Here is a 19,179-nt window from a genome sequence, read left to right as displayed (position 1 = left end):
TCCGGTCAAACCGAAATTCTTTGTCTTGATGTATCTCCTTGGGCAATTTTATTTGGAATCGCTGCCTGCACGATTTCCACATTCTCAAGGGTGTCATTAGACCCAGTCTCGCTCGTTAGGTTTCGTTCTCGATGTCTGGAAATGGTTAGTTATTTTGAATGGCCATGCTGGCACTGAACTGACCGCTGGCGCTTGTTGATCATGTTGGTGACATGAGTGGAGATGACGAATCCGATCGCGCACGCCAAGCAGAATGGATATCCCATGGGATACCTTGGCGCTTGCGTCGTCTTCATAAATATAAGCGGCGTCCATATTGTTGTCGACTGAGCGAGGATGTTGATTGTGATAAGAGTGATAGATCTCTCCGCCGGGTTTGCTCGTAGCTCAGAATTCACCCATCCGTAGAGCGCGCTTGACTGGGCAATCGAAAAATAATTCGTAAAGAAAGAAAACCATAGCGCTGGTTCTGGGACGGTCCAAATCACAGCAATTACCAAGCCGACAATGCTGATTGTTTGGGATAATGTGATAGCCCAGACTGGGCCAAGGTAAAGATCTGACGAGAAGCAGATAAAGAGTGTATAAATTATCCCAAGGCCAGGTGGAATGGCAGAAAGCTCGTTCAGCTTGCTTGTGGTGTATCGATTCAGACTCTTCAGCCATAGTAAGAAATTTCCAGATGTTGCAATGGCGCCTGTATTCCAGAAGAAAATGTCCACAACGACGAATGCCCAAATCTTCCAATTCCGAAAAGATGACTTCAGATTCGACCACTTGAATTCTTGATCAATTCCGTGACCTACACGGGCCAATCTCGACTTGGCAAGCTTGACATCGTTCTCACTCAAGGGTATTCTGTTTGGTTTATCGGGCGTTCCTGGGAGGACGAAATATCCAATAAAACCAAGCGGGATGGTTATCACTCCACAAATGATGTACATCCATCTCCAACCAGCAATCCCGTTTACGCCATCGAGATTTGCCGACGCAGCAGCCTGAATGAAACTTACTGTCAGCACTCCGGTTGGGAGTCCGCAGTAGAAAAGCCCCCCCGCGCCGTCCGATTTCATCGCCACGATACCATGCACCTGAATTGGCATTAGCGGTTGAAGGGTAAGTGCATCGGGAATATTGGAAATATCATACCAAGAACAAAATGGACGGCTGGAAAATAGACAGACTGTTGAAAAAGGCTTCGTAAGTGAAATGAAGATGAGGGAGAGAGTGGGGATAGGAAAAACCTCAAATATCCCAACCAAGAAGCGATAAGCTGCTAACTCCGCAAAACTCGTCACTCGATACTGAAGGAGGGTGAATACTCCCCATGCCACGTTGAGAAATGGTATCACCCAGAACATCGGCAAGCGTGTGAAGATATAAGCGAAGGGAATCTGACCAATGGTTGAACCAAGGCTGTATAGGGTTTGTAGCTGAACAAGCTCATTGCCGTAGAATCCTAAATCTTGTTGTAGGCCGGAAACATACGCATTGTCTATGTGGTATTAGGGTATGGATATCTCTTTTCGAAGCGATTTGCGACTGGGTTTCTTACTTAAGTTAGCTTGATCAAGGAAGACCGTCCAGTATGCTAAGATAGCATAGGGAACTATGAGTAGGTCAAGCTTTGTCAGAAGTCGTCGTTCGTCGGGTGAATCCTCATCCGAAAACCACCAGCTCAGCCAACCACGGCTCTTTGATTTAGATCGATTCATTAATTTGGTCAAACTTTGACTTGAATGAAGAAGAGCTTGTGTAGTTTCAAAATAATTCTGATAACTAAATTTGCCTCGCCTCTTATACATAGAGTTTCTACTCTGGCATGATGAAAATAGCAGGTCTAGATGGATTGCACCATAAGCGTTGTGCAAACGATATCGGCAAAGGGTGGAGACATTCCTTCAAGCACTGTATGTACACTTGCCTCATATCTATCCACTGTCCCTTTGATGCCGCTAGAAGGAGGTCCGTTCGCTTGTCTAGCCTGTTGTCGACTGCTAAACGGCAAATATTAAAATCCTTGTCGCCCGGCACGTCATTCGGGTTTGAATCATAGAATTTGGTTTAAATCAAGATAGAGTTCAGAATGAATCATATAGAACTTGATAGCGGCTTGTCGCCGGGGTTATCACTAGCCCCTGTCGCCCGGGCGTCTCATCTCAACCGAGTCAAAGTCCGACGTTCATCCTATTGGTCATTAGTATCAAATTCAAACTAAATTGATAGGGAATGGTAAACCGTACCAGTACTTTTTGAGTCTTAGGACTAATTCACCGGCTTTTCTTTAGTCTATTGATGATGAAATAGTCGCTGTTATTATAGAGTTAACCTGAAGCCCGTAGGATCTCTAGCATAATTCAAAATCTCCACATCCAGACTTATGAATGACAAATCCACAAATGAGGTGAGAGTGATTATTGACTTCATAGCTCACGGAAAAGAGCAATTTTTGGAGATATCCGACAGTTCGGTTGGAGAGAGTATCGAAACTATAGACGGAGGGTTTCTGAAAATATCCGAAGAGTGGTGGAAATTTAATTTGGATCACGAAGCTTGGCCCCAACATTTCCATGATCGAGAAGATTTCCTATTTGATAGCAGGACTATAGGGTTTAGATTTGGGCTTCTTATGAGCGAGGTGGTATGCACTTTTGGAAGAGTCTCACTCCGAGCTGCTAGTATACGTTTAGGTTGGAATTTAAGCTTGTTATCCAACCCTTCAAATCTTTCGGAATTTATTCCAGTACCACCGGAAGTGACTCTAGTCTTATACTATATAATGTGTGGGAAGCTGAAATTCCAAAGCTTGAAATAAAATTTGAAGTATTGAAGTTCAAATTGAACTCGAAGTAGTGGTGTTCTCATGTACAAATTGCAAAGTTATCATATGTATTTCGTCGGTGCTTCGTACTTCTTCAAAGAAAGAAGAACCGATGGCATTCCCCTTGATACCCAGTATATTTCTCATTCTTGATGCTCAATCAAGCCTTACCTACATAGTTGACCTCTTCTGTTGACGAAGGTAGATCCGGTTGCGAGTCTGCGCCTTTTGCAGTCTTGCCTCCTTTCCATACTTTCAGTACTGTCCAGATCTGTTGCAAACCACCATCAATCAATGGGTAGAAAATCGCGACTACCAAAGTCATCCACAGCCAAATAAGAGATATCACAATCCAAGCAATGAAGAACTATCAAATTGTTAGTTGGATGTTTGCTTCATAAATTTTGACCACTCACTGATTTCGAAAACGACATCCTAGCCCCAAACATGGGTATAGGCCACAGGAAAACATGGCCAATGAAAGTGAAAACTGCCCAGAAAGCTGCCCAGTTGCTCATTCTCTTCAGGTACTTGACACGCTCTGGAGTCAGAAGCTCAGTATCATCAGTCCGTCCGTTTGTGTTCGCATTCCCATCAGGTTTGACTTGCGCAATTTGTCCAAACACAGTCCAATCAAATTCCTGCTGTTGATAGAGCGAAATTCCAAGGGTAACTGGCAATGGAGTGAAGAATGCGGTCAAGGTAGCAAAGAGGCAGGGAAGAGTTCCACCAGTCGAGATAATACTAATATTGCCGCTATAATAGTGTGCTGTTCCAAACCAAACAGCGAATCCAGAGATCATCCCGACGATCGGGGCGGTGATAGCAGCCACCCTTGACTGACGCTTCCATAAAAGAGCAAAGCATGTTGGAAATACACCGGGGCATGTGATTAGTCCTAGCATATAAAGTAGCCAGGTCATGTCAACACCACCCTTGTGGAAAGCAGTCGCCAGCGTCGAGATAAAAAGCGATGACCCAATAACACCAATGTGCGACCATTTTATCAATTGGTCATTCGTCGGCGCCTTGTTCACATAAGTGCCGTATATGTCGAATGAAATGATCGAGCTAGTCGCGATTAGCTGCGCAGAGGCAATCGAGGTCGTCCACATAAAGATAACGACAAGGATAGTGCCAGCTCCGACTTTTCCAGCCACAGCTTGGGCGACATAAGGGAGGACAAGTCCAGCACTGACTTCTTCCGCGGTCATAGCGTTTGGATATGTTGGCCAAATGGTCGTTTTTTCCAAAGCTAGAGCAGCTAGACCGATGATAGTCCCAAAAGACCAAGGTACTGAGAATGAAGCAACACCGCCGAGAACGTACCCTGGAACTGCAGCTGCTATGTCGGCCGAGAAGCCCTTTTGCCAAAATCCAGTATCCATTATAACACCTCCTATGTTTCCTGTCACATGCAAAATTCCGAAGAAAAGACACTGCTGGCTTCTCATTGTGAGGTATGAACCTTCGAAATTCCCACTGACGGGCTTTTCTTTGCCGACTGCGACAACCAACTCAAATAATGCGCCAATTGATCCGATTTCATTCACAGTGATGACCTTTATGGTGAACCAGCATATAATTATCATAATAATAAATGTATGCACGTAGTCCGTTAGAAAGGTCGCCTTCAGTCCGCCGAAATAAGTATAGACAGCGACGCCCAGAGGGAGAAGATATGAAGACGCAATCACATTCATTCCGGTCAGAGCACTGACGCTTGTGCTTGAACCGAGAATCATGCTTGAGAATATAAAAGCGTTGTTCAAGAGACAGAGAAATATCCACAGTATATGTGCTGATTTTCCGTATCGCACCCGAATGATTTCCAGAAGCGTGTGCGCATTTGGTGCTCGCCGTTTCGCTTGAATGGCAAGATATGCCATCAAAGTCACCATGGTACTGGCGGATGCACCCCACCAAACTCCAAGCGCAAGTCCATAATTGTATGTCAAGAGTGACGCTCCGAGGAGGGCGGAGCTGTATAACCAGGAGGATATCACAGCACACGCTGTGAGTCCAGTTCCAATCGTTCTGTTTGCGACCATGAATGTTTCTGTACTATTTGAATCCTCATTGAAGGTTTTCTTGATGATATTTGTCACCCAGATCATCCCTAAAAAAAGAATTAGCCCACCGTCATTCCTTTCCAGAAAGAATCGAAAATACCTAGAGCAAAAGCTACACCTAGGCCAACTACCACGCCATAGCCTGCCCCTTGGGGAAGAGGTGGTGGTACCTGATACACCATAGTAGAAAACGATCAAATATTCCGAATGTGTATGAGGTATCGTCAAAGTCACCTACCAACAAGCCTTGCCTCACTTCTCTCCGGTTATAAGCAAGACCAGTCACCATATTCTGAGACCAGCAGTAAGAAGACCATTTCACATTAATCTAAATCACGTCATTTGGAGATATTGAATCGATCCACTCGGAGGATATTGATATTGGTAGAGAATTAGCCGATCTTCTTGGATTTAGACGGGACTCTCGAGGCCAATGCGTTGAATCTACGACTTCAATATAACGAGTCCTTCTCGTTATACAACTAGTAGTACTGACTCCAACTGAAATACTTTCTCGGGAAAATCTTTGTGGCTTGAGATGGTGTGATAGTCTATAGGGCTGAGGTGCTCATTTTGTACCGTTTAGCAGTCGGCACGATGACCGAGAGCAAAATAGCTGTCATAGAAATCCAAGTCACCGATACGGTACTAGTAAAATTCCAAATTGTGAGACCTGCTACTACTAGTGAGTGATAGTACTAGTGGTTCAGAATTGGGCGTACTAGCTGAATTTCCGAAGTATATAGGGCTGCTACTAGGCCCCCCCCCTTGAGGCCGTCCCTAGGTATGATAACCTTAGAGGCTCTAGACAATCATGGCACAAGCATCTGAGGCTGGGAGTCAGATAGAGAAGAAAGAATGGATCCTGAATGGCTTTACTATGAGCACTCCGGGCCATCTAGCACCAGGTATTATATTCGGAAACTTGGACTGTACCAGAGTCAGGTTGAAGCTAATTCCGATATAGGACTTTGGCGCCACCCAAGAAATCGCTCTGCCCAGTACACCGATATCGAGTACTGGACTGACATGGCAAAAGTGCTAGAGAAAGGCAAAATCCATGCACTCTTTATCGCCGATGTGTTGGGAGCCTACGACGTGTATAAAGGCCCAGACAACTTAGACCCTGGTCTTGCAGGAGTCGCCCAATTTCCAATTACGGATCCCTTGTGAGCATAACCCGGGTTAGAGTGTAGAAATTCGACGATTCTAACAGTCTTAACTAGTCTCCCTATAGCAGCGATGGCCGCAGTTACGAAGGGCCTCTCGTTCGGAATCACCGCCTCGACTACCTACGAGAATCCTTTCCTCCTCGCCAGAAGATTTGCGACACTCGATCATTTGACTAAAGGGCGTGTGGCTTGGAATGCCGTCACAAGCCACCTTGAATCCGCTGCGAGAAATATTGGCTTGGAAACCCAGATCAAACATGACGACCGTTACAAAATCGCGGATGAATTCCTGACTTTGACGTACAAGCTATGGGAAGGATCATGGCGCGATGATGCTGTAGCAAAGGATGTTGAGAAGGGAGAATACACAATCGCCGGTCGCGTACGTCGCATTAATCATGAAGGGTAAGAATCATCTGTGGAGAGCTGTTCCTGGTAAGTGAGTTACTAAATTCTTTCCAGGGAGTTTTTTCGGTCGGCGGGTCCGTTGACAGTTGAACCCTCCATTCAACGAACACCTTTCATATTCCAAGCCGGCACCAGTTCTGCTGGAAAGTCCTTCGCGACAAAGCATGCTGAATGTATGTTTATGGCCGGGATGGATCCGCAAGGGGCAAAGAAATCAGTGGATGATATTCGGGCACGTCTCGTTCAGGATGGCAGAGACCCGAACAGTATCAAATTAATTGTGGGAATGCTTGCCATTGTGGACGAGACGGACGAAAAGGCCCAGGCTAAGTATGAAGATTATTTGAAATATGTGGATCTTGAAGGCGCTGCGACGCTTTTCGGGGGCTGGACAGGAACAGATCTTTCCACTTTCAGTGATGAGGAAGACTTTCGATTCACGGGCCCCGGTGCTATTCAAAGCTTGGTCAACTCCTGGACGGAGACGATCCCAGGTACTGATGGGTTGAAGTGGACAAAGAAACGTGTTGCGCAAGAGATCGCTCTTGGAGGACCGTCGCCTCGGGCAATCGGTTCTCCCAAGACTGTGGCAGACATTCTAGAGCGTTGGATTCAGGAGAGTGGAATTGATGGCTTCAATCTTGCCTATGTGATTAACCCTGGGGATTTCGAAGACATTGTTAAGTATCTGCTACCGGAGCTTCGTTCGAGAGGAGTATTCTGGGATGAGTATGCCGCGAAGACCACTCGCGAGAATTTCTTCAACGATGGCCTTGGCCCTCGTTTGAGAGATGATCACCCTGGTTCACAATATAAGTGGACCTCTGATGATATAAACGGCTCCAGCTGATTGCTTCTGCCATATACCTACTACGGAGCTTTCAGGGCCTGTTACAATGTCACAATGAACTTGAGTTTTATATCAATTAATCCCGTAGTATTCTCTATTTAATGGTTTGGGCTATCACTATGCGTCAGTGGTAAGGAATGCCATCTGTGTTAGCCCACGGGCACCTTCAATTGCTACCATGCAACAGGATACAATCCTATCCTCTTAATCTATAGATGCTCTGTTCGTTCTTGATTGATTTCTACATACCGCAGGGACCTGCCTGCTGAGGTTCTGGCCTAGGTCATGCAACTGGATTTCGCTGGTCCCTGGAAGCCTTGGTCCACCAACGTATGTCCCATACGGTCCGCCAAAAGATGGCAGATGCACCATCTCTATCTGAAGCTGCGTGACCCATTCGTTGAAAGGTATATTAGCCTTCTCAGCGTCAAAATAGAAGCTTGAGGGATTCACGCCAGAGAAAGGCTCTGCATCCCGTTGTCCACGTTCCATATACAAGTTGTCATGCAATGTTATGGATCTTCCCCGGTACCCAAGTATGGACAGTTCAACGTATTGCGGGTTGAGGCGATCTGCCCAGAATTCGAAAACGCGCTTCCAGAGCCCCTGCATCTCGTTTTTGACTTCCGTGGACATTGAAGTGACCCAACTCCGGCTGTCTTGAGTCAGGGGTCCTAGATCTGATGCAGATGTTATCCTATCAACTAAACTGACCAGTCTCAGACTGAGTCGTTTCAACGTTGGGGCTGCTGTCCGTAGAAATTTTTCGAGGCTATCCACTGTCACCTCAATTGAGTGAAGATGAAGTTCCTGTAACTGGGTGAATTGAATTCTCCGAGAAACATCCTTGAAGTAGAGAGGGGATAGCTCTTCTATGGGGCTCCATTGAGCAAAGTTCAGAATCTTCAATATCGGTGCAGCTGTGACCATGATATTGAGAAGACGTTTAAAGGTGTCTTCATCGAAGTTTTCTTGTTCGTGATCTTTGAGGCGAATGCACATATGTAGAGTTGTCAAATCCTTCAGGAGTGGAAGCAGTGATTGATACTGTGACTCTGGCAGTTGAAAGGGTTCCAACTTCATGCCGCAAAAGCTATGGCTGCATGTGTGGAGGGCTTGAACCTTTCGACTGGATTTGATTATGGCGTTAAGTAGTTGTGAAAATACCAAACTGTAGGGCATGTAGGAGACGCTCTGACGAAACATTGGGAGATTCTTGAAGCTGAAATGACTCTTCAATTCACGTAAGCCCAGACAAGTCAAGTCGGTGTTCCTCGTTATATTCAAGAGGGAAATTGTCTCGTAAGACCGTAGCCCAAGGGTGACAGCGTTCTCGAGGCGCGGTAGGCATTTTTCAAGGCGACCCAATAGTCCTGGGGGTTCGAGAATGGCATGGTGTTCTGCCATTGTAGCTTTGTAGACGGCAAACAGAGCCTCGAGCTCAGCCTGAACTTCATTGTGCTCTTCCGGTGTTGGATGACGTCCCAATTTCAACAAATATATCCTAAAGTCCACCTTTGTAAAACTTACCTTGTCCAAGTTTGCCCAGTGATCGAACAAGTTCGGGATGATCCAAATTTCCTCGACCGAGCCACGAATGGTTTCACTGGCTGCAACATGCTCCAATCGCTCGAGACCTTCATAGGTGAGGAGAAGCGTGATTCTTTTAAAATATCGAGTTGTATAGGCTTCCAGTGTTTTGTCGTATATTTGGCGGCAAGAAATGCGGAGAGCCCCCCCATTCTTGAGGCTCCAGATGCTCGCAAAGACGAGTCAGCAGCTCTAAAGGCAAATCTGTGAGTGACATGTTCAAAGTTGCGCAGGTTTATTCCAAGATTGAGGCCCAAGTGATGCATTGGTAGCTTTTTATACCAGAGGCTGGTGGACGGTCTACCAATCGGGGGCGGGGGAATTGTTATCGATTGGAAGTGGGGGATGTCTTTTGGAGAAAAATTTCCCATCCCACTTTAATCTTTACTTGACACCCCACCACGCCGCCTCCCTCTCACACCACAAATCACCTGGGCACGAAGAACTTGAAATGGGTTCTGAAATGGAGGCAGCTCCTGTGCTATCAACCCCGGACGACCGAATGCTGGAGGAAGCCCAGCCCATCACCCCCATCGATCCCACTAAACGCATCTCCGACGACGAACTCTCCATCACCTATGACATCGAGCGCACTCTCAAAGAGATCCGCCAGGCTCGGTATAAGCGCATCGCCCTTCAATTCCCCGATGATATGCTCCCTGATGCCCCGCGGGTATTCCAACTGCTCAGCCGGGGTCTGAATTCGGAGGAAGCCGTCGCGAATGGCACCACTTCTGCTGGCCAGACAAACGGTGGTGCCACAGAGTTAGAGGGAACTGGCGCTGGCGAGATCACTCATGGAGTGTCTCAGCTTTCAGTGGAAGGGCACGCGCAGGCTGAAAAATGGGCACCGCGGTTGTATATTCTGGCCGATACCTCATACGGAACTTGCTGTGTGGACGAAGTGGCTGCCGAACATGTGGATGCAGATGTTGTGGTACACTATGGAAGATCGTGTCTGTCGCCCACGGCTAGACTACCGGTAATCTACGTCTTCACCTGCAAGCCACTTTCCATCGATCCCGTGGTTCAAGCCTTCAAAGAGACCTATACCGATACAACGACTAGACTGATTCTAGCTGCCGATGTTACCTACGCCCACCATATCCCCACGCTGTATGAGCACCTAGTGAAGGAGGGGTACCGTGATTTATTTGCGACGGATATCGTTCACGATCCTTCGTCGCCTATTCCGAACCGCACCGTCCCAGAATCGGTACGAGAAGCACCAGAGACACTGTCGGAGTGGCAGCTGTTCCACATTTCCGACCCACCAACTGCCCTCTTAATGACTCTTGCGTCGCGTGTCGCTGCTATACATATCTATCCCACAGAAACCCAGGGCAGTGCAAATGTCAAGCCATTGCCAGCATCTACATCAGCGGCATTGCGCCGCCGCTATGCGATCACCACACGTCTCACGACCGTCCCGATCTGGGGCATCCTGATCAACACGCTCAGCGTCAAGAATTACCTGCATATTGTGAATCACGTCAAAGAGCAGATTGCAGCCGCCGGCAAGAAGAGCTACATGTTCGTCGTGGGCAAGCTGAACGCGGCCAAGGTCGCCAACTTCAGCGAAATCGGCGGATGGGTGGTTATTGGCTGCTGGGAGAGCTCGCTGGTGGACAGCAAGGATTTCTGGAAGCCGGTGATCACGCCGTTCGAATTGGAATTGGCTCTGCAGGACGACGCCGAACGGGTCTGGACTGGTGTCTGGCAGAGTGATTTCCAGGCCATCCTCGACAAGCCACAGGATGAGTCGACGACAGGGGACGAAGCAGCGGACGGTGCAACCTTGGACGATGATGAGATGTCGGAACCCGAGAGTGCACCGCCAGAGTTTGACCTACGCACTGGACGATACGTTTCGCATTCCCGACCGATGCGAGATCCCGCACCCCGCGCTCCTACTGCCCAGATCAATGGATCGACCGGTCCATCCGCTGCTAGGGCATTAGCCCGGCGGGCTAAGGGGGATCTAGCGATGATCGGCGGGGCGGTTTCCCCCGGTGCGGAATTCCTACGATCGCAGCGAACATGGACTGGACTGGGGAGTGACTTCGATATTCGGTATGACGAGGAAGGGGAAGAGAAGGATGACAGCACTTTGGTCAAGGAAGGGCGCTCGGGTATTGCTCGGGGATATACGGTGGGAGAAGGCGAGAAACACTAGACTGTGCATCATGCATCAAGACCTGCTTTGACGCAAGTCATGACATGCTTCTAGCAAATACGGAGTATAAAGAATATGATAAATAGATGAACTGACCAACCCCAATATATGATGGAGTACCCTATCTCCACATTGGATGCTAATAGCTGTAATAATACTGTCCACACTACTATCTACTAGTACCTAACTACATACCTACGTACCTACGTAAGTAATGTGAAATTCAAGTTTGAAGCTGGACTGTTCTCAAGAGTGTATAGCATCACATGACAGTCCCATCCGTCCAATCAATCCAGTCCAGTCGGAACTGCTCAAGTCTTCTTCTTCTTCCTCTTCAATCTTCGCTTTTACTCTCTCATTCGCATCCTCATCCTCATCATTTCGCCCCTTTTCATCCCCTTCCTCCATCCCATCCTCCTCCCTTCCACTCCCTCTCCGCCCCGTCTCCCCCACTTCCTCCCTGGCTGCCCCTTAGCGCCCCAAAAAGCGACCCGATCCACCGCTTATCGATTGCCCCAGTCCGGGCGCCCTGCAATCTCCAACCTTGAAACCGAAGCACTCGACTCGGAATTCCGTGGCCTGCGATGCATGCTTGCCTTGAGATGTGATTTTCATACTATCCAGCTCGTCTTATCATGCCCTACGCTTGCTCTGGAACCGTCCGCGACTTCGCGCTCTTCGACTCTTCAGCACCATGGACGTTTGCGCCAGTCGCGCTGTCGGCGCCAACGCCGAGCAGGCTGAACAGCCAACTTCCACGCAAGTGAACATCGCGGTGGAAAATGCTCGAGATCTATCCGAAATACGATCCGATCGACTTCTGTCACAGTTTGAACGATGTATTACTTTCAATGCCCCCGTCCTCGAATCACTTCTACTTCAGCTTCCTACCGACACCATCTTCAAGCTCTACCAAACCTCCCACTACCTTCGTACGTTCTTTCGATCCTATCCGACCGCATGGAAGTCCCTCTCCTTTCGCTTGTTGTACCCTTCAACACCCTCGACACTATCCCAGATCATCCCGCCAGCCTCATCGGATCGCGAGGCGCAAGTCGCGCCTGAGCGGCAGTCACGACCATATGCCTTGGATCAACTGTTGATGAATGTGCTGGCTCCCTTTACGACGTGTCTCAAGAGCCTGGAATTGGACAACACGGCTGTATCAGGGCAGATTCTCGTGTCAACGGTGATGCACGCGCGCTGTGAGACCCTGGAGCATCTTTCGATTCGCGGCTGCAAGCATGTCTCTCTGAAATATCATATTGTCCCGTATCTGAACCTGCTCGGACTACAGCAGGATGTCGATAAAGCGACCAGTTTCGGCACTTCTCAACCTAAGAAGCGCCTGGCGCTTAAAAGTCTGTACGCATACCGGTCACGTCACCATCGCCGACGACCTTATCTCGCCTCCTCAATATTTCGCAAAGACTCCGACGCCGAACCCACTCACGAGCTCGTTAACCTCTGTCACAAGTTGGGAATTTGGACCGATACAGCCTGGTGTACAACACCTGCCGGCAGGTGCTTCCGCAGGCGCGGGTATGTCGCGATGCGAGACCCGCAGGGCATGACCGAGGCCTGGGTTGCGTTCGATCGACTCTGGCGGTGCAAGAATTGGATTGGACCGTATGATGGCGACGGCGAAGCATTGGAAGGTCGGAGTGGGAGACTCTGGGAGAGCGAAGACACTGGCTGTTTCGGGGAAGCATTGGGTAGCGGCGAAGGTCCCGAGGCCGGCGAGGGCAAAATGGTACCCGCCCATCTTCGCCGCAGCCATAGGCAGTTTGTCCACGATGTCAAGTGCGATAACTGTGGTGACGAGATTCAAGAAAGATGCGAGCAGTGCAGTATCTTGATGCATTGCGTAGGATGTCGCAAGACCCTCTGCGCAAGCTGTGCCTATGAGCGACCATATCTTCGACAAGAAGCTTTAAATATGTCTTCGAGCAATCCTCATAATACCAGCGCTCATTCACACTCTACTGCCCACGCCCACCACAGCACAAATACATCAGACCCTTTATGGTGGGCACCGGGGGCTGTACACTCTCCCAGCTCGATGGAGGATCCCCAACCGAATTTACTCGATGGCAATCCTTTACACGGGCTACCGCGCACGCCGGATCCCCTTCTCAGATTCCACTGGTGCTGTGCTGAACCCTACTTCTCTGGAGGAGGCGGCATTAGTATTGGCACCCCCAGTCGTGATGTAGACCAAGTGCGGGCAGTGCCTTTACCTCGGAATCAGGGCTGGGAAGACCTAGAGTACACCGTCAGTGAGTGGAGCAAGACATTCCCAAAGTATGCCTATGGTGATCCCAGCAAACCGGACTATACACTGGAAACAGGTCATCTTGCAATGATGAAATGGCTGCTGGGGCCTCCCGGCCGAAAAACTTCGCCCTGCCCTCGCAACCTTTGCCAAGAATGCTATGACTCCCCTCAGTGGAAGGTGCATTGCAAGAGTTGCTCTAAGCCTCTCTGCATCGAACACGACCTGCGCGGGCTTCGATTGCGCATCTGTGGATACAAGGAACTTGGATATGAGAAGCTGACCATCCAAAATCGATCGGCAGTCGGTGCTGCTACTCCGTCATCTGATGCCCGGCCGAGCCAGCCCATGCCAACTAGTCATGATCTGCCCTTCCGGACGCAACGTCTCATGGATTCAACCAACAGCAGCTACATTGATGGCCCACCGGGCGATGCACTCGGTGACGAAGACCTCTTTGAAACGCCAAACGACCACGGATCGACTCGCCCTCCCTTTCCACGAACTCCCACTCGCTCATTCTCTGCCCCACCATCTAGTAATTCCGGATGCTCTTCCCCGTCAACCAGTTCTTTCGAGTCCACGATCGAAGGGTCACGCTGGCAGGGTTGCCAATCCTTCTTCTGTCCGAAGATCCGTGCAGCTGGAGACCGTCGTCAGAGTTGCCCCAGCTATCTCCGCCAATGCAAAGAATGCGCCGTCTTCGTTTGCCAGGACTGCGTTCAGGCCAACCCTCCCTGCAAATGTGCCTACTGCCAGGATAACTACAAGTGTCCCAATTGCGTGTTGAGAAACACCAACCCCGGTGGCCCCTGTCGGCGTCAAGAGGATGAGAAGGCACGGAAGGAGCGGAAATGGAAAAGGGATATGCAGGAGCTGGAGAAGATCCTCCAGCTCAAGTTGGCCAATGAAGTAGCCGAATTTGCGGGCCAATTCTTCTACTCTGTCGAGCTTGATCATGACCACGTCCATGCCCCCACGGTTCCCGTGGAAGTTCTCATAGACCACGCCCTGGCAGATGGTGCTTCTATCCCGACTGCTTCTCAGCGAGTTCCCTCCGGACTGACCGACATGACGATGGCGATGGAGCCTGGTCTGTTCATCGATCCGGAAGACATGCCTCCGCTTTGTGAGTCGGAGTAGACCTTCCACAAAGACAGACGAGTACCTGCGCCACATTCTTACCGTTCTTCGCATCTACTCTCATGATTTCCCCACCTTTTTGCCATCTCCCGGTTTCATTAGCGATTTCATACGATGGCGTCAGCGGGCGTATTGATTATTTCCCCCTCAACATTCTATCTTCGTCCATTTTATCCCTACCCCTCTCATGTCTCTTTTCTTTTCTTTTCTTTTTGTTATATTTTATTTTTATTTTGATCGCCCCTCAACTCCTCCGTGGTTCACATTCATGGAACCAGTTCCTCGACTCAGAGCAAAGCAAATCGCGATCGATACATCGGCAGGCGTAAACCCTGGCGGTTTCCGAAGTATTGTGGACAGGGGACCGGCATCCTCACCTCAGCTTCTTTGTTTCTAAGCGCCCTGTTCAACCCCTCCTTTCGAACCGGGCCAGCTCTGCATCTCCCGGCACCTCACCGCATCATACCGTCCCCCTCGTCCTACTTGTAGTTCATCTCATCTCCAAAAGGCAGGGGACAACCGACAGGAGGGGGCGACAAGCCTTGCGGACCAATGGACGCAGGCACAGGCACTGCACTGAACCGACCGCATGCCGCCAAATGGGGCAAAAAAAAGTAACCGTTTCTCCATTTACGCTCCATTACTCTTACCCTATGGCTATCATCTTGGCTACGGTATCGTAATGGCAAGGCTGAAGCTCACACTGACATCATGTCGGGATATTGTGGAAATGAATGTGCTCCAGGGGTATACCACCTATTTCTTTTTTTTTTTTTTGTGGTGCTGTGCTTCTTTTTTTCTTTATCGGGCTGGAACCAGGGTTGTGTCGAGGTGCGAGCACTACATCACTAGTCGTCCTTCTTTCTAGATTGGCCGGGTCTCTTATGTATATTGTTAGTATAAGTCACAGCTACTAGTCAATCTACGCCGTCGCCGGTGGCTGCATCTTTACCAAATCGAGTCGATTCGAGGGCCAGTGGACCTCAGTGGAGTACATGGTCCCTCACCTAGGTGGTAGGTACCTACTCCAGAGCCAGCTAGGTAGCTACCTGTATATCTACTTAGGTACCAACTTTAAAGAGCCCTGGAGATAGATATACCTTGGCACTTTTGCCGATGCTGCTTCTCCCGCCGCTATTTCTGCCACTACCGTAATACTAGTAGTAGCGCTAACCAAGCCATTCCAAGGCTAGGGTACCCTAAAGCCACCTAAATAATGCATCCACAACCTTGGAACCCAGCTCGCGTTCCTGTAACTTGAATAGACATTAGCATTTGCTAGTGGCAGGTATGGAATATACCTGTAAGGTTCTATGGAGCACATCCGGGATCCTATGGAGAACCAAAAAAAAAAAAAATAGAACAAAACAGAATAGATACATCAATCCCAAGCCACAGAGCCCGGAACCCGGATCCTGGATCCTGGATCTGGATCCAAGTGGAACCCCAATTCCCATCCCTCCATAAAGTCTCCGTAGGCATACATAGATCAGATCGTGCCTCCCGTCCCGGTACCCGCTCGCTCAAGAGCCCCGCCACCGAACGGATCTAGAATCGGTTAGACTGGACTGGACTAGACTAGACTTGACTAGACTTGTACTACGTACAGTAGACATGGGAGGAAAGGAAGAGAGACAGGTCAATAGTACGAGAATAGCAGGATGGAATCCGATTGGCGGAGGACCCCCCCGCGCGAAGTATAATTGGCTCATCGACGCATTCCTTCGACTATCATTTCTCAACCTTGCTTAGCTAGGGGGGGTTTATTTTGTTTGTTGGGTCGTAAAGCACTCTGTAAAGTCACAGTCTCGGAGTACGCCGGATAACACTACGGAATATGCGCTGATGGACTGCCCACGCTTGATGCGCTGTGCTGCGCTACCTGACGCTTCACCCCTAGGTTGTGTGGGGCGGTACGGAGTACATAAATCGTACTTTTGTCTAGACGAGTAACGCAATATGGGGTCCGGATATGGTAACCCATGGTACGGAGTACATGTGGAGGATCGGCGGCCGGAGGTGGTACTTTTGCTTCGGCAAAAGTCCCTTTTTTGGTGGTCTGGTGATTTCCAAGGTTGGTTTGGGTTGAGTTGACTCATTTGACTCATTTGATGTATGATATAGGATGTACGAAGTGCTCGGTCCACTATTTCAAATGGTTGATCCTTCTTGAATCAGGTTCCTTGAGATTGTTTGCTTCCGTGGCACATTGGGCTGATGTTGACGTGGCATCGCCTTGCTTCGTTGTTTTCTTTTCTTCCTTTCGTTGCCTAGATTAGTGTCCATGGTGAATCCTTGGTGTCGGTGCGGAAGCATGGAGGACCATGGGATATATGTGATTTATAAGCGAGATAGTTCGTTTCCTGGAATCGAAGATCCCGTTCGATGGCTTCACTGGTTGTGATCGCAATGAATTAGATCGCGGGCTACATGAATGGCATAGTTCTCGTCTCCACAGAGCTTGTTTCCATAGGCGGGTCGTAGATGAACAAAGTACCTTGCCTCATTGGCGGGTCATCTTCGGCCCTTCTGTTTGGATGCTCTTTTGGGGCGGTGACGTGCTGAGCAAACATCGTCGTTGTCCTTGTTTGAGCACGGGACTGTTGTTCTCTGCGGGTTGAATCGGTGAGATCCAATATGACTCGAATGTCTCTACGGAAAATAGGGAGGTCGCATATAGTGAAAAAGAAAAAAAAAGAACTGGAGCCTGCCAAGAGTTGTTTAGGCGTTGCATGGTTTCACGTTCAAGGTCAAGCCTAATTCGCGGTGAAGATGACTTGACGATCCACTCTTCTTCGATGCTTCTATCTGGCTTCCATCTAATCAGTTAGGCTGGGCAGCTATAGTTGCTTGTGCTACTGCTGCTGCCAAAATGCAGCGGGGCCAGTGCCAGTCGCTTGGCCTAAAGGAGAAATCTTGCACCGACATGGTCACGATGAAGACCAGCTTTGTAAACCTTAAACGGGCTGGGAAGTAGGCGCACAGACGGAGAGAGTGACAAAGGCACTGGCACTGGCATGACGACTGACGTCTATAGCGAATGTCGCGCTGAAACTCTGAAACTCCGATGCACACGAGCCCGCGGCCTGTGAGCGAGCATCACACCGACAGGGCTGCACCGCCAAACTGCCGACATCGTCAGTTTTTTTTTTGGTTCCTATTCTTATGGTAGAGGGCTGAGACCCCGTCAGATGACGGGCAAAGAGTCGGTCGGGTACGTGTCTGCACGTATCTGGATGTACCCAAAGTACCTCAGCCAGTTAAGTTGAGCCCGATGCTGGGGGTTTGAGCCCGAACCCGGGCACTGCCAGGGCTCAACGGAGATATGGTATAACTTGCGATGCGATGCGGTCAAGATAGAATAAAAAACAGACCACGGACAACGGCGCAGGGACAGCAAGGACAACAGGAAATCAGGGTATAGATCAGTAGTTCCACGTGGTTTGGAAGATGCAACGTTACGGGGTGTTCTTGATAGTGAGGTGGATAATTGCTCCGTACAGAATGATTGGCAGCAACGAAAAGAGACAAGACGGACGGAGATAACTGGAATTTCGTTCAGGCGGTCTATCCGGTATGAGGGGTGACGAATGAGATGCTGCATCTACACTGCGACCTTGTCACCTTTTTTTTTGGCTTCCCATCACCTACTCGAGGAACAGGGATGCGCAGCACCGCAATGATGCTGGGATGCACCGAGATGCAGGAATCGGGCGTGGATCACCTGGGATGAACCTAACCCAGCTGCCCGGGCCCAGCGACGCCACTAGATGGGAGGCGTCACCTTTCCCCCCCTTTTCTCTTTTTCTTTTTGGCTTAGGTCAGGTTCGGGGAAGTTCGTTTATTCTCCATCGCATCCCATGCCAACCCTTTAGGGGTCAACCTAAGGGGGAAGAACCGGATAGTAGATCGGTTGGCGCGGAAGGCAAAGTGAAAGGCCCCGATTGGCGCAGGAGGCGTTGGAGTGTCGCAGGGAGAGATCCTATTAGTTCTCTGAAAGGGCGGGTGGATGGGAGGGGCAAAAAGAGGGTCGAAGAGGGTCGGGGGGGGGACACAGATCACGCACAGGCACTGAGACTGACATCACCCAGGACTGGTCTGTGGGCAGAATACCCTGTACCATACAGTACATAGAGTAGTAGTAATGACCAATAGGAGAGAGTGGATATGCCAACTGCAGGTTAGGCGGACCGCTCAGCCGAATCCAAGGGGAAAAGTGGTGGAAGGATGTGAGTGGTGGAAGAGAGAAGAGAAGCGGAGGAGAAGTTCAGCTTGGAGAGAAGTCGGTGAGGAGGAACTCGTGACGGAAGCAAACAAACATTGGAAGCATCGGTAAATGATTAATAGGGAATTAAATGAGTATTACTAAATGAAGAATGATTTATTTTATTAATTTTTATTTTTAATTGATTTTATTCATTTATTTTAATTTAAGAATTCTGGATTTCCTTCGATCATTCCAGTATATAAAGGGGTCTCCTTCCGAGCCGCAGACATTTTTGACATGAGCAGATCGCCATTCAAATTGAAGAGTACTTCTGAATCTATTCTTCAACTTACTTGACCCCTTGACCTCTTCAAGTTCTCTTGTATTCACTCTACTCCCTCGAGTGTACCACTGCACACACACACTCCCACTCTACTCCCTCGATATCCATCACCACACACACAC

The 19,179-nt window shown here is 49.1% G+C and overlaps 6 protein-coding genes across 6 annotated transcripts; 3 read left to right on the top strand and 3 right to left on the bottom strand.

Annotated features, from left to right (window-relative positions):
- Positions 1 to 5: 5 nt before the first annotated feature.
- Positions 6 to 1,715, bottom strand: N7533_013425 (putative MFS transporter Seo1; the record flags this gene model as incomplete). Its single annotated transcript, XM_057110075.1, has 4 exons — positions 6 to 135; positions 184 to 1,091; positions 1,185 to 1,495; positions 1,556 to 1,715. The coding sequence occupies 4 exons, from the start codon at positions 1,713 to 1,715 to the stop codon at positions 6 to 8; spliced, it is 1,509 nt and encodes a 502-aa protein (XP_056952777.1).
- A 1,266-nt stretch (positions 1,716 to 2,981) lies between these two features.
- N7533_013424 (sodium:solute symporter family protein) lies at positions 2,982 to 5,075 on the bottom strand (the record flags this gene model as incomplete). The annotated part of the gene is made up of 3 exons (XM_057110074.1): positions 2,982 to 3,188; positions 3,238 to 4,940; positions 4,994 to 5,075. 3 exons carry the CDS (start codon positions 5,073 to 5,075, stop codon positions 2,982 to 2,984), a joined length of 1,992 nt encoding a protein of 663 aa, XP_056952776.1.
- A 632-nt stretch (positions 5,076 to 5,707) lies between these two features.
- Positions 5,708 to 7,323, top strand: N7533_013423 (LLM class flavin-dependent oxidoreductase; the record flags this gene model as incomplete). Its single annotated transcript, XM_057110073.1, has 4 exons — positions 5,708 to 5,801; positions 5,861 to 6,062; positions 6,120 to 6,470; positions 6,528 to 7,323. The coding sequence occupies 4 exons, from the start codon at positions 5,708 to 5,710 to the stop codon at positions 7,321 to 7,323; spliced, it is 1,443 nt and encodes a 480-aa protein (XP_056952775.1).
- Positions 7,324 to 7,527: 204 nt separating this feature from the next.
- On the bottom strand, positions 7,528 to 8,730 carry N7533_013422 (uncharacterized protein; the record flags this gene model as incomplete). Its single annotated transcript, XM_057110072.1, has 1 exon — positions 7,528 to 8,730. One exon carries the CDS (start codon positions 8,728 to 8,730, stop codon positions 7,528 to 7,530), a length of 1,203 nt encoding a protein of 400 aa, XP_056952774.1.
- Positions 8,731 to 9,364: 634 nt separating this feature from the next.
- Positions 9,365 to 11,089, top strand: N7533_013421 (2-(3-amino-3-carboxypropyl)histidine synthase subunit 1/2; the record flags this gene model as incomplete). The annotated part of the gene is made up of 1 exon (XM_057110071.1): positions 9,365 to 11,089. One exon carries the CDS (start codon positions 9,365 to 9,367, stop codon positions 11,087 to 11,089), a length of 1,725 nt encoding a protein of 574 aa, XP_056952773.1.
- A 694-nt stretch (positions 11,090 to 11,783) lies between these two features.
- Positions 11,784 to 14,507, top strand: N7533_013420 (uncharacterized protein; the record flags this gene model as incomplete). The annotated part of the gene is made up of 1 exon (XM_057110070.1): positions 11,784 to 14,507. One exon carries the CDS (start codon positions 11,784 to 11,786, stop codon positions 14,505 to 14,507), a length of 2,724 nt encoding a protein of 907 aa, XP_056952772.1.
- Positions 14,508 to 19,179: the final 4,672 nt, after the last annotated feature.

This window comes from Penicillium manginii (assembly GCF_028828005.1).
Source record: "Penicillium manginii strain IBT 31320 chromosome Unknown utg000011l:1.0-1395921.0:1.0-1396616.0, whole genome shotgun sequence".
NCBI classification, from domain to species: domain Eukaryota; kingdom Fungi; phylum Ascomycota; class Eurotiomycetes; order Eurotiales; family Aspergillaceae; genus Penicillium; species Penicillium manginii.
This window is presented reverse-complemented; position numbering and strand designations above follow the sequence as displayed.